The sequence below is a fragment of the Plectropomus leopardus genome, chromosome 3 (genome assembly GCF_026936395.1).
Source record: "Plectropomus leopardus strain MGB_pleo_1.0 chromosome 3, ASM2693639v1, whole genome shotgun sequence".
NCBI classification, from domain to species: Eukaryota; Metazoa; Chordata; class Actinopteri; order Perciformes; family Serranidae; genus Plectropomus; species Plectropomus leopardus.
In genome coordinates, this window is record NC_142178.1 from 10,777,573 (window position 1) to 10,792,108 (window position 14,536).

At 39.4% G+C, this 14,536-nt stretch overlaps 1 protein-coding gene across 1 annotated transcript in view; it reads left to right on the plus strand.

Annotated features, from left to right (window-relative positions):
* Positions 1–14,536, plus strand: part of stx8 (syntaxin 8) — a 59,424-nt gene that overhangs the window by 10,749 nt on the left and 34,139 nt on the right. Inside the window, exon 6 of the mRNA XM_042485413.2 lies at positions 458–550. Coding sequence (XP_042341347.2) covers positions 458–550 — 93 coding nt within the window. The remainder of the gene's footprint in view (positions 1–457; positions 551–14,536) is intronic.

Below are 14,536 nucleotides of genomic sequence, written 5' to 3' on the forward strand. Positions count from 1 at the left end.
AAAAAGATAACACAGTGATGATGATATAAAGTGATTATATTATATATCCAAAAGCTCAAACACTGTGACACTGTGACATCAAAATGTTCTCAGAAAACACTTTTCTGGCCATTACTCAATGTCCTCTCTCAGGAACAGAAGGAGAGACATTTGGTCAGATACTGAATTGGTGACACTAAGCTTGGGTGCCCACCTTGAAATTGTGCTGATTTTACGGATCGACTGTGCTGCCAGGGGAGGATGTGTGTTAAGCATCCACATTTTCATGAACATAATTGTAAACTGTAATTGCAACTTGACTGGTGAGGGGCGGTAATATTAGCTCTCAAGTCTTTTTCTCTGTATTTTGTTCTGGCATTGCATAATCTCAGAGCTCTTTCTGTTTGACTCTTCCTTTGTCTCATGTGTGTCTCAAGTGTAAAAAAAAGTTTATTTTTTCTTTCCTCTCACTTCACAGTCCAGGATGCAGGCCTGGATGCACTAGCAGCTGTCATCAGCCGACAGAAGATAATGGGCCAGGAAATAGGCAATGAGCTGGACGAACAGAATGGTAAAGTTTAATTTGCATGTGCGTCTGTACATATTCATCGAAAAAAAAAAAAATTCCAGACACATTACACATGGCTGTGCAAAAGCAATCAGACATACTTGTTCTGCAATGGAACGATTTGCCTCATGTAACTTGCTGGACAGTGATACTCCCTCACACCACCACAACACTGACATAGTTAGTAACAAGCACACACACGCCCTCACACTGCCATTGTCAGAGCGACTGACCTCACATTCAGGTCACGACCGTGTCTACCAGGTTATCCTTTGTCATATATCCCACAGAACAAAGTGACCTCTCTTTTTGCGTGTGCTCTGGAATCAGATCTGCCCAGAGATAATGGCACTTTTGAGTTATTTCTGGCTAAATGCCTCTCATCAGTCCAAAAATAGCTTCCATCACAGGTATAATGTGCTATACAGATCAGAGTGCATTGCTCCAGACTGTTTTTATGCTCAGACAGGCGGTACTTGAGACTTAAGACTTTGGGACGATTGTCTGTCAACTGGTGAACAATTAGATCCTTTAATGCATCGCTTTCAGAAGACTACAGCAGTTAATAGGCCATGGTCTGAGAGTGTTACCTTACAAAGAGGATGTACAAGTGTATTCCTGTTGTTTTAAAAAAAAAATCATTGTTTGAGCTATCTCTAATGTTTACATTGAAAACGAGCCCAGAATGTGCATTAGTCTGTCAGATTGTTTTCTGACAATCAGGGGAAGACACTTCACAGTTTAGAAACTGTAGGTTGATAAAAGAGCAGAGTGGATAGTTTAGCCCACAGCACTAATAATGGAGTGGTGAGGCTGAGAGGCACTGTTGGGACTGGTGTCTTTACCACAAACACTTAGGATTTGGTAGAGCCTAGACCTGATTCCTTTCTCTCCATGGCAAGCCAGATAGTCTTCGGGCTTCAGTAATTTGTGGGGTAGTTTTATCACGATACATTATTGATTTTTTGGACAATGATGCAATGTTTGTTGATATCACAATTTCTGCAACGGTCAGTTAGATTCAATTCACGGGCCCAATAAATATCCTCATTGTTATTTTTTATAGCTGCTTTCTGTTGTTTGCATGCACTAGGCTGCTAGTGCTATTTGAATGTGTCGGGAGGAGTCATGCTTTGAAGGAAACAATGACACAGACTACCATGGAAATTTCAAATCAACTGCGTATCTTAAAGATGACGATTATTGAATCAATATATCAATCAAGATTTATGTCTCTTTACACCTAGGGCTGGGTGATATGGAAAAAATCTAATTTCACAATATTTTTTACTGATATTGCAACGACAATGTAAGGTTGACTATTTGTAAATGCCTGTGTGTCCTTTGTATCTTTCTGTGTCCCCTCTCTAAAGTCAGAGGTTTTTGCTGGTCTGTCAATGCAGCGCCAGCAGAGCTCTCCATGAGTTCTTTCTTCCTCAGCAGCAGTTTGTAACTTACGGGGTGGATAATTGATCTATGAATGCATTCACAGCTGATTCACTTTCAGTGCACCTGAAGTTCTGTTTCTCCATCTCTGCCCGATTGTATTGTGCACTCAGACAGTGTGGTGCTATAAATAGCCAAACAGTATATACAGAATATCCCATTAGGGCTCCTCATGAATTATCCAGCTTCAAAAATAGATTTAGATGTCTTACTCATCGTGGGCACACAAATAAACTAATGTGCAGAAAACACTGCTCTAAAACCAAGAAAAGACAATACTTACGATATTTTGATATCCAAAATTGAAGGCAATATCTAGCCTCATATCACGATATTGATGTAATGTTGATGTATGTTGCCCAGTCCTATTCTGCTGCTATTCTGAATTGTACAGTTAGAAACAAACATAGTGATAAAGTGTAATTCTCTACAGAGAAGACCTTTTTAAACCAAATTTATGGAGTGCAGCATGAAGTTAAAATGATAGTTTTGAATGTTCGTAATTTTTGTGGCAACCTTAGAGGAGATCCTTAACAAGCAGCTCATCTGCAGTTGTCTTTCACACCTACAGTACAGTCAGTTATTGTCTGTCTCTACCCTAATGACCATCCTCCAGTTGGGAAAAGAAGGCGTTGTACTATCCTGTAATATCCTGTCTGAGTAGTTGTACCCAAACAAGTCCAGTTGTATAACCGAGTGATCTCGGCATGGAAACAAACGACCTTCCCTTCTGCTGGGAAGGAATGGCAGATGTTTGGTTGAATACTGATGGGAGAATGGAAGAGAAAGACAGGAAAGCTGATTGTTTTTAGCCCGCTCTCCTGTTCCCGTATTGAACTAGAGATGGATCATTGCTCTAATGCTCCGACTGGCGTGTTTTTCTTCTCGTTCTTTCAGCTTGATGTCAGTGTTTCCAATAATACAAACCTGAAAGGGTGATGGGAGAGCTGTAACTGAGAATTACACCAGCTCCACTGCAAGAGAGTGAGAAGGCAAATGGTTTTGGCCACGGAAACAAAAGCTTGTCACTACTCCCGTGTTTAGACCCCCACATGACTCTTAAATATAAATTTGATGGGAACTCAACTCTTTATTTCTGTAATGGCCCAAAATATCTATGCCACCTGTGGGTATTGTAATCGGCTCCATGTGGAGAAATCCAAATGGTACTCATTTGTAGAAGCCCGCACACATTTCCACCAGCTTTTTTTCAAAGGAAAGCATATCTTGGTTTTATTATATCATGATATAATAGTACTTATACACTGCCTTTTGTTTATTACCAAAGATATTCATGGTGCATGCAATGAAACTTGTGTTCATGCAGCCGGTTGATAAAAGTGTAGACATAGAATTTCCATGGGGGACCAGTCTGAGCTCCTCACGGTCTCTCCACAATTTATGGCTGAGCTTCAGGTTCATAAGGCCTGCTGACACCAGGCAATGATTCACAGGGCCTGCAGGCCTCCGGCCTTCCACAGCTTTTCTTTACCTCCCTGCGTTTCTTTCCTTTTGTGGGACCTTTGCTGCCCTTCCATCACTCATTTCACTCCCTGTTCTACTTTTGCCTCTTTTCAACAGTTCTTTATTTTACAACCTCTTTCACATTTCTTCCATCTCTGTGTCTCTTCTGTATCCTCTCACACTGAGTTATAGGAGAAATCTTTGTTTCTTAGTGCTTCACAGGATGGAGAGTGGGGATATATCATTCATGCAGATGTCGACCTTGTGACTGCTGGTAAGGTCCCCACGTTCCAGAAGCCTGATTTAGGGTTCTTTGGAGTAACTCGCAAGTTTTGATAAAGGAGTGTGAGTAGCGTTACCTACACTAGAAAATATGTTTATGTATTTATTTCTATATTTTCAGTATATTCAGGCAAGCTAAAAAAATCTGCCAGAACGCTGCAACCATGAGCAATTGACGAATTTTAATGCATTGCTCTCAGAGGACTGTAGACTCTTGCAAATAATGGTGCTAACTAGAACCAAATAGGGTTCTTCGGCTTGTCCCCACAGGAGGACCCTTTACGGTACCTCGTTCCATTTAAACATTCCACCTGGAACCCATGCAATACCTAGATCCTAACTTAAAGGGTTATGCCTTGAACTATCTGTGAAACGTTCTAATCAGGACTTCCTTTGACCTTCTGTCCGGGTTCTATCCAGAACCTGTCTACCTTCTAAACATGAGAATTTGATATTCCAAGGGTTTCATCTAGAAACCACCCAGGGGGGCTTTAAAAATAGTATTTGACTACATTACTCATAGATCTCCCTCCCATGAATAATAGTGTTAGTGTAACAGGTTAGCCTTGGGAGTAAGGGAACCAAGGAAAGTCCAAAGGTTTAGTGTGCATATAAAAAAATATGTGTTGATCAACAAAAAATGAAAAAAAAAAACAAACAAGAGAGGGCGATGACGCACAACTTCCAACTAAATTCAACATTTGAAGTTGTACCAAGAGGAGTAAGTCAAAGCTATTTTAACAGAGTTAGTGAGTTAAGTTTATTAGTAAATGAGTAAATACAAATTTTAAAAAGCATGAATTTGTAAATTTAATATCATTAATGTCATTACATTAATTGAAGAGTGGCTTGTTTAGAACTTGAAACTCAAAGTTTAGGACTTAAGACTTGACTTAGGACTTGTCAGCCTTAGCTTGACTCAGGACTTACTTTTCTTGACTTGGGCCTTGAGTGCAAAGACTTGAGACTTAATTGTGACTTGTAAAACATTGACTTGGTCCCATCTCTGCCAGCCAGACAGTCATATTCTCAGAGTCTGCTGGGCTGACAAACTCTGCATGCTGTCAGTCAATGTGATCATCTCCCTTGTTTATTTTCACTGTCAGTCTTGTGTGTGTGTTGTTTTAGCTCACAATTCTCTGGGTCACGTTGGCGATTTACAAATCCCCAAATAAGAAAACAGCAATCAGAAACAGAGATGTCCTCCCATTCCTACTGAGCATACCAAGTTCCTCTGTAGCAGTGCTGTTGCTATGGCAGTTTTATTTATTACAAAACAAAATTCAGTGCGATATAAAATATGTTTATGAGAGTGTTGTGACTTTTCTGTTGGATGCCTTCAGGCTTTGCGGCCCTGAAGACCCAGCACTCACTCCAGCTTTCTTTGGTAGTTAATCCAGTATGCAAGGAAAGTAGCTTTTGTATTTCTAAGTTTTATATCCTTGTTATTGTAACATTAACTCTGCATTGATTCAAACTACGTTTCAAGTGTCACCTGTCCTTCTACTGTTTTCCTAATATGAGACAATGAGTTGAATTAAGGTTTACTGCATCAAAAAATGAAAATTACTGTTTTTCTTCTAGACTTTTACTTAAATTAGTTTTTATTATTATTACACGAGACAGCTTTCTAGGTACTGCATTTCTACCTTGTATTAAATGTCAAAATCAACAGTATAAAAAGTAACAGCATAGTTTTATGTTTTCGGAGAGGCAGGGAAAATGGATTTAAGTAATAAAGCAGGGGAATGGCATGGCTCCTTGGTGATCTTGACAATTGGTGTGTAACCTTGGCGTCCGACTGTCTTTCTGTCTTGTAGGGTTCCTTTTCCCCCTGATCACTGTACTGTAGCACTGTTTTCCTATAAATAGATTAAGCTCTTTGTAGTTTGGCTCCTGGAGTCTAGCTCATGACCCAAGTGCAGTGGAGGTTGCAGTCATTTCCTTTTTGGGAAACAAATCCAGCTGAGGTCAGCAAGGAAGATGACCCGTTTTTTAAAAGGTTTAGAGATGAACCCAAAGCCCTCAGTAACTCCCATCTCAGTCTCGACCGGATCAGAATAGACTAAAATGTAGAAATGAGTAAGCAGACCGATTACCTCAAGTTCAGCCTGCTTTACGGCTCATAACATTAATCTGCTGCACACTGAGGATTTTGCCAACTTTCGTGCCAGTCATAACAAAAAGAGAAATTCAATAATGATTGTCAGTGTGTTAAGATTATTTAAATGACGTGCTGTCGTCAAGTTCATTTCTCATATTTCTGCTATGATGTTACCAAAGATAGTATATTTTTATTTCCAATTTAAATGTTGCAGGAAATAGTTTGGCACATACCGACTGAAATGGCTTGCCTCAGCAGTAGTCTCCCCTCCCACCAAGAAAGATCAACATAAATTTTACTTTATAAGTGTTGATATTTCTCAGAGTGTGGCCTGGAACGATGACATCAGTCCACGGCAGTGACTTATACTAGTGAGTGACAGACAGTGGCTAGCTCATTAAAATAGTGGCTTTTTGAAAGGAGAGGCGAGAGTTTGAGTTCGTCCTATTCTTTTTGGACTTCTTCTCGATTGAATTTGACTGGTGGTGAGGTACTGCAGCTATGACATATCCCATGTACTGTACAAACTCCTATCTACAGCATGTGTGAGTGAAAACCATGTGATGTAGACAGACATAGAGACACAGCAATCCACGCAAACAAAGGGCAGATTCATTTTCAGGTGTATCTCAGACCGCACGGCTCCATCAAGATCAGGAATAGGCTTGACTAATTGCATGAATGAAGGATGAGTTCATCTATTTTCCACCACCTTTCAGCATGTTTGAAGTTCAACAGGAGTTTCCAGCTGAACTAAATCTGCTTCTCTGAGTTCACCACAAATAAACCATTCAGATGAATCAAGTCACTGCCATTTGTTCCGTATATTTGTCTCCACATCCAGATCTAATTTTGAATGTTCCTCAGACCCCTGACAGCTCTAGCAGATGTGTTCCCACATTAACTATCACAACCATGGCCTTTCCATGTCCCGTCCCTGTTTTTCCCTGTCTCTTTGATAATAATTCTTTGGGCTGCTTGGTATTGCAACTCCTATCTTAACTGAGAACGCTGTAATAGCCACAAAGTGTACAGTACATCCGGGACTGGAGGGAAACAGACCCTCATTTGGATTGAGACCTTCTGGAACAAATTTGAGATGGATGTGAGAGATATTTTCTCTAAGGCATTGCAGCAGGTCTGACCACATGTGCACTCTGGTTTTGTCTGACTTTTGGAGATAAGAAGAAGTGGACGTCTTTTTTGCATGACAGTAGCAGCTCTGTCCAAAAGTTACATCTTGTGTTGTCTAGTAACAAGCCTTTGCTTCTAAACAAACTTTACCTTTCACTTACTCACTACCTTTCACAATTATCCAGAGTGATTTAGCAAAGAAGGAACTTTAGGGATGGGGATCAAGAATCAAGAACCTGTAGAACAGGTTCCAAACTGCACGATCCATCTAAATCATATCATTTTCTTTTATCAGTGCTGGCATGATTTTTTTGTTTGACAGTTCTGCATTGCAAAACAATGATGTCAAACCCAGGCATCTACACTGCTGGGAACTTGCGTCAAATAATGGTAGAGAGGAAGAAACACTACAATGGTTTACTTTATTTCACCAAGAGAGATGACAGCAGTGATGTTTGCAATGTCTGTAAAATGATAATTTCAAGAAAGGCTGGAAAAACCAGTAATAGGCTAAGACATCTTTCTATGCAACATTAGCTTAAATTCAAGGAAAGCCATGTATTTGACAATACACACGAGAGCTTCTGCTTTCCAATCCAGCAGGACATCCGTCACTGAGGGTGAATATCCAATGTTATAAGAACATCAGCAACACCAGGCTTTTGTCTTTGGCCAGTAAAACCTATATGAAACCAAATGCTGCAAAGATATTTTCTCATGATGACAGACAAACTATCTCTACACTGTGTTCAGACTCAGCGATAATAAAGGAGTTGGGTTGACACTAAAACCTATAGGCCTACTTTTTTCCAACCACCCCAAAAAAAATCTGATCAGGAAATAATAAGGAGCAAACTTCCATTTTAAAAACAATTGTGCGCATGTCCCTTTTTTTTTAAAAAAAAAAAAATCATTCTGTAACTCCTCTCAAAATTCTGACATTTTTGTGGGTCTGTGAATGCAACACAGTGTAGGCTTTTTTCCTCAAAAGCTGTTTGAGGAGTAAGACTTGTAGGGTAGATAATTGATCTGTAGATCTGGTCAGAGATGATAAGATCAGTGGATGAGAGGAGCAGCTGCTGCAGAGGTAAGAGAAAGCAAACTTTTAGACCCAGTGCAATGATCAGTTAAGTTTCACCTTCACTGCGCCTGATGTCCTCCTGCTCTGTCCGTGCCCAGACTATGCTCTGTGCTCTGCGAGTGTGGTGGAATTGGAATATACCATTCGATTTCCCGAATGGTATATTTCAATAGTGCTCCAAATGAATGCTCCAGCTCCAACAATATAAAAGCAATACATGGTAGCGGATGTTTAATTTGTGGCAGGCTGCCACAAAACATGAATGGGTGGAAAACCCTGGTTGTATTTGTAGTTACATGCTGATGCTTTTTGCTTTTGCATATGAAAGTTGTGATTGCTAAAATATGTGTGATACATGCATACATACTGCAAAGTAATGTCATTAAAGCATATTTGAAGACTGTCTTATCGGAATACCAGTCTTTATGTAATTGTAATTTTTCTATGAAATCAGTCATCTGCTGTTTCTTTAAAATACACTCATATACTTGCCCTAACCCTTGGCGCCTCTGTTGCAAAAAAAAGGGGCAAAAGCAGTTACTTTAATAAGCCAGCGTTGTTTCCAGTAATGTGCACTTCCCTTTTAGGAATTTAATGTCATTCATGGACCCCCTTTTGCTTTTGCAGTGACTCAGTTTATGACCTTTAGGTAATAGGAGTGTTTTTAAAGCACTTTGTCACCCAGCCTGATTATTCCACAGCTAAAAGTGTGTTACTTTCCAAGTGTCCTCTCTGTTATTGGGCCAGCCGTGTAAGTAATAAAATAGGCTTTGCTCCTATGATGGACTTCTTGCTGATAATTAGATCACTGATTTGATTTTGCCTCAGCAGAGCATGTATAGGGCCCGAGCTGGACAGCACTAATGACTTCCAAATAAACTGTAGCACGAGAGGAGAGAAGCACTTTACTGCTGCAGCTCACTGACATCAGCAGCTGCCACAGAGAACACAGCCCACCGCTTGCTTCTGCTTTTAGAAACAGCTCGGTGAGCAAATAAACCATACTAATGATGGCACTTGGCAGAAAGTCAGCGTGGTTCAAGTTGTAGATTGATTTATTGTTTGTTTGATTTGCTCCGTTTAAAAGCTAGGCTGGTAGTAGTGAGTAGTGTTTTCCAGACGACATGGAAATGAAGAGAGTCATGATGGGATGTTCAAACGAAAGTTGTCATCAGAGGAATGTCAAGCTTGCAATGAGCCGCGAAAGAGGGCATCATTTTGTGACAGCCAGATTGGCTGACTGGTGGTTCAAACACTTTCAATCATTGAGAACTAAATGATGGAAGAATAACACGACCATACTGTATGTATAATTTGGTCTCATTATTCATAAGAAAATGCAAACTTTAGGCTTCTCTTGAAATAACTATGAGAACAACTGATGTTTTTCTTCTTTTTTTTGCCTTAATCCCACAATTTTGACATGAATATAGGAATTCAGTATTACTTATGCTTCTACTCTACCTCTATATGTCTTCTTTTTATTATTAAAGAGTACCTTTGGCATTTTTCAATCTGGACCCTATTTTTCTGTTTTTTTTCCTCTTGATTCAGTATGTTATTGTATCTACGTCTCATTCATGGAAAAATGTTGTTCTGAAATCTCACAAGACTTTACTTGTTGTAAGACAATAATGCTGGAAATGTGAGTGAAAGGGACTAGTGTGTTATGTTGGGGTACAGAAAAGGGTTATGTAAAAGATCAGGTCATCGATCATTATTAAGCTGATTTTGACAACGGGGATAATGTCTCTATATACAATGGCCACCCAAATGTATTTGAGCCGGGGTATACTGATGGAAAAGAGTGGACAAGGAGAGAGAGAGGGGTACACGCAGTGGAGGATAAACTACTTGCTGCAAGTCCACAAAGCTTGGGACTGTTTACCCGAAGGTGCTGTAACCGTATGCCCAGAGAGGAAGAATGCATTTGTTGGAAAGATTGGGACTTGTTGCTGCCCAGTTTTGGTTCTCTTAATGTGAATGACACTTTTCTTTGAGCAAGACTTAAACACAAAAAAGACTGTATCAACGGAAAGGTTAAGAGACTCTTCATACAATTAATAATAACAATAAAAACAATATGAGACTGTCTGTGGCAAAAGTAACAACTTTATATGGACATACAGTGATGGTGCACAATTGCCCCATCTGGTTACATTGTGGGTATCATGGGGCTGCCGGCTGCAGCCCTCTCTCTCAATGCTGAACTAATTAAAAAAATGTTGTTCACAAAGTCATGTTGACACCAAAACATAGGAAAAAAGAGTCCAGGTTGAAAAATGCCAATGTTACCCTTTAAGTAGTCATTACCAAAATTTAATGACAAATGCCTATTTAAAACAAATCAAAGCCCAACATGGCATATTACAATTATTTTGTCAACCCAAAAGTTTCAAAACCAAACCTATTGATATACGTGGCATCTCAGTATGTATGGACATAAGCAAATCTTACAAATATTATGATATAGGTGTAAATATCATAGATATGAAAATTTACTTGACGCTGTCCTTTAATTTCTGCTTGTCTTCTATTTTATCTTCCATGCCGTGATAGATTCTGTTCTTCTGTTCTTCTTTCTTCGTGTTTCTGTTCTTTCGTATCTCATTGTGTGAAGCATATTTTTATTCCTCTCAAAGAGTTTTATCTCAGATCCCATACTTACCACTGAAATCAATATTATAAAACCATCAGTTGGGTTCTTATTGGTTTTCTGAGCAGGTAATGAAAACAGTAGATTAGGTTTCCAATTTATGACTCATACAGAAATTGTAATTTAAATACCCCTGGGATGTTGCCATAAAGAACCGCTTGTCCATTTCATACGATAATAAGAGTAATGCGGAAATTGAATTTTAATCAGGTTTTGTTATATATAATCAACCTTACTCAAGATTCTTCACAACCTGCAGCCACTACTGACTCACTGCAGACAAAGTATTCAAAAACATTATAGATAAAAATTTTTTTTTAAAAGATTAAAGCTGTTTTGGAGGATTTAAATAAAGCCTCCCAAAAGACAATGATGGCAGTGTACTTGTGATGGAATGACAAAAGATGTCCAGATGAAGATGCACCACAAGTCAGCAGGCCAAGCCTCCTGTGCCACACATCCAAACCAGGGCACAATCAATCATGAGTCCTTGTGTCCTTATTTCTCTATCTATCCATCCTGGCATCCATCTCTGTCTCAGGCCTGTTGGTGTCACACTGATAGAGTTGTGAAGAAGAGGGGGCTAACAATGACATGAGGGACTTGGGTCACATCAACCACAGCCAAGTGATGAATAATCCAGTTTAGCCGCAGCAGGGAAATTAACATTTTTGGACGGTGAAGAAAAACATCTTGAGACATTTCATCAATCACGCCTGCTTTTGTTTCCCTCAGTGGATTGATGCCCCCTTTTGTCACTCAGAAAGTTTGGGTTTAGACTTTAGTTTTCTTCACTGTCTTAAAATGCAACCTGTAGTACTTTTTTGGACCCTTTTCTTGAGAGTTTCAGATTGAGCTCAGAAAAGTGTAATTCTTGAATGACATCACTGGCTTTCATTGTGCAGAATTTCTTCCTGGTCATGTAATGGCATCATAATCAGTGACTGATCTGAATGTGAAAGTCTTTGGTGGATTGACTGAAAAAATACATACATAAAAAGGTCGTCTAAATGTTTCCGTATGTGGTTTTTCAGACAGAGTGGCTCAGTGCCAGGAGGTTATTTTCCATCAGACGCTCACTTCTTTAGTCATTCAGTGATAATGGAGAGAAAGTAGTCATACCTGACATTGATTTTTAAGGAAATCCCATATCTTATGACTCATTTTTGATCAACTACTGACTAAAAGCTGAAGTACTTCAAACATTTGTGTTTTTTTCCAGCTCAGATTTGTCTCTCAAAAGAAAAAGAAATATTCCCTCATTCCGTATGTCATTTATTTCCAATAGAGTGCTGCAGGGATGACATTTTTTTATACGCTGACCTCGAAGTTGGTGTCACTCTGGTTCCCTCAACCTCAACAAAAAGCCAGTGGAATTTTTCAACTGGATTTGAAATTATTGTAGAATTTTTTTTAACACTTGCACATTTTATTCAGCAAGGTAGTTTTCACAAATAAACACAACATGTAGGATTTTTGAAGCGCTAATGCAATCTCAAGAAGTGAAAAATAATGTCAGACTATAAACAAACGACCTTTCTCGCAAATGACTCTCATTTAGCCACTTGTTAGCAACTGCCTTTTTTAAGACACCTAATTCAAAATTCACAAGGGGTATTTACTGACGTATTTTATGTTGTAGAACAAAATGTGAAAATCTCTTAAGCTAGCGTTAACCACAGACCTTATTTCAGGCATCTCACCAAAAACCCATTGACTTTGAGACACAGTGCAAAAATTCTCACCCACTTCTGCATTTTAGGACCCATCCTTGCAGCACTCTATTGATGCCAATATGTAGGAGGCCTTCGCACTTGGAGGTTTCCCCTTCTTCCTGCTTTCTGCTGTACAAGCTGCAAGCTTTGTTGCTGATTCATGGCTTTGATTTATCACGATCCATCTGGAACAAATGTGTGCTGGTGACAGTCGTTCGCAGGGAAGGCCCCACATTAAAAAGCTGGTGACAGAAATTCTCAGACCACAGGAAGAGACAACTGATGTCTGGCAGCAGTAAAGGAGAGTGGTGGTGTAGATCCGGGTAAGACTTAAAGGCGTGAGTAGGAAACAGTTTGAGAATGGGGCAGAGATGTCGTAGTGATAGTTACTTTTGTGCCCAAACAACTTTTGTATTTTTACTATTGATTAGGAATGGGTATTGGTTCTCAAGACCTTTTAAGGTATCAATTGAAATAACCCTACCAAGTAGTATATACACTTCTCCAGTCAAATGATACCTGCATTCAATCATTTAGATACCCAAATGCGAAAAGAAATAACTATTGGTATTTGTTTGGTTTTGCTTGTAGCCACTCAACACAACTTTTCTTGATTTAATGTTTCATGATTGACCCACTACCAAAGCAGCTACAACCCATATAGTCTGGGGTTCGGTAAAGTCGAGTGGGGTGTATTTGACAGAGTTGGCAATTCAGCATGCAAAGATGCAACCAAAACGTTCAAAAGTATGAGTAACTTTACTGCATGCAGGTGGTGTCTGGTGGCATTTTTGCAGCTAAATGCTTCAATTCACATGATGGGTATCAAAGGAAGCGCAAAAAAGGGTAAGGGTACTGGTTTTGGAACTGTTATTGTAATTTCTTAAACAAAACTAAGAACAACAGGAAATACTGTCTTGCTTGCTGTGTGCATTTCCTCTGCATTATTCAAGATTTATTTATTTAATGGCACTTTTAATATTAACATCATCTTGACAAGGATGTGTTTTCACCTTTTAGATATTTTTTAAACCCTGGGTATTTGTCACCCAATAGATAATGGAGTAAAGCAAGGTGTGTTAAAAATATGCAGAAAGTATAGAGCACATTGAAATTTGGCATATGTCGTCACATTCGAGAATAATGCCATTTATAACAATTCCATGGACCATGTCGACTCATTTCTGGATGTGTTTCTGTACTGTTTTGTAAGGGATAATATAGCACATTAAGACCTAACCACCCCACAGCGCTATGGATCAAATGATCCTGACTATGCATGTTCGTGGGAGCTGATATTTCTTTGGGGTGTTTTTAGCTTGAAATGGCGAGGGAGAAATAACATTGGTGCCAACACATTGCTCTAACAAACAATATTGAATGCATTTTATCTTGCTGACAAATCAGCAAATAAATTGGACAAATGATAGCTTGGGTTTGATTTAAAAAAAAAAAAAAAAGGCAACAGCTTGAAGAATATGTGGTGTGGAAGACAAGGGCATTGAAGGCAACTTGGTGCAGTGGGAGATTCTCTTACAGTGTTACCATCTATCTCTTTTTCACCTGCACACACACACACACAAACACATATTCAAACATAACAGTCATTCTGTATATAATGAAGACAGGCACCTAGAGAAGCCCAATATACGGTATGATGCTGGAATGAGGTGTGGTCGATCCTGCTCAGCTCATCTGCAGCCCCGGATCACATCCAGATGTCCACCAACAGGCCTGTATAGAGACTGGGTGAGGCTGTTTCCCCTTCCACTCCCTACTCCATCCATCCTCCACAACACGCACAGCCTCCATGCTGGCAGTCGCAAGCTTTTTCACAAACTATCAATTGTGGAAAAACGCATACACTAATAAGGAAGGAGAAAAATAAAATCTAGAGAGGTATGATTTCACCGGTTCTTTCCCACCACCATCTTTAAATCCTAGGATGACACAACACTTGGAGACAAACACTTATTGGGCTGTGTGTGTTCTTTGAAGGGTTTGGTCTCATTACCAATGTCTTTGAGTAATTCGTCTTTTTAATGCTGTCTTAGTGGACATTTGGGGGAGTTTAGCTGGCTTTATGGGATTTACTGTGATGCAAATA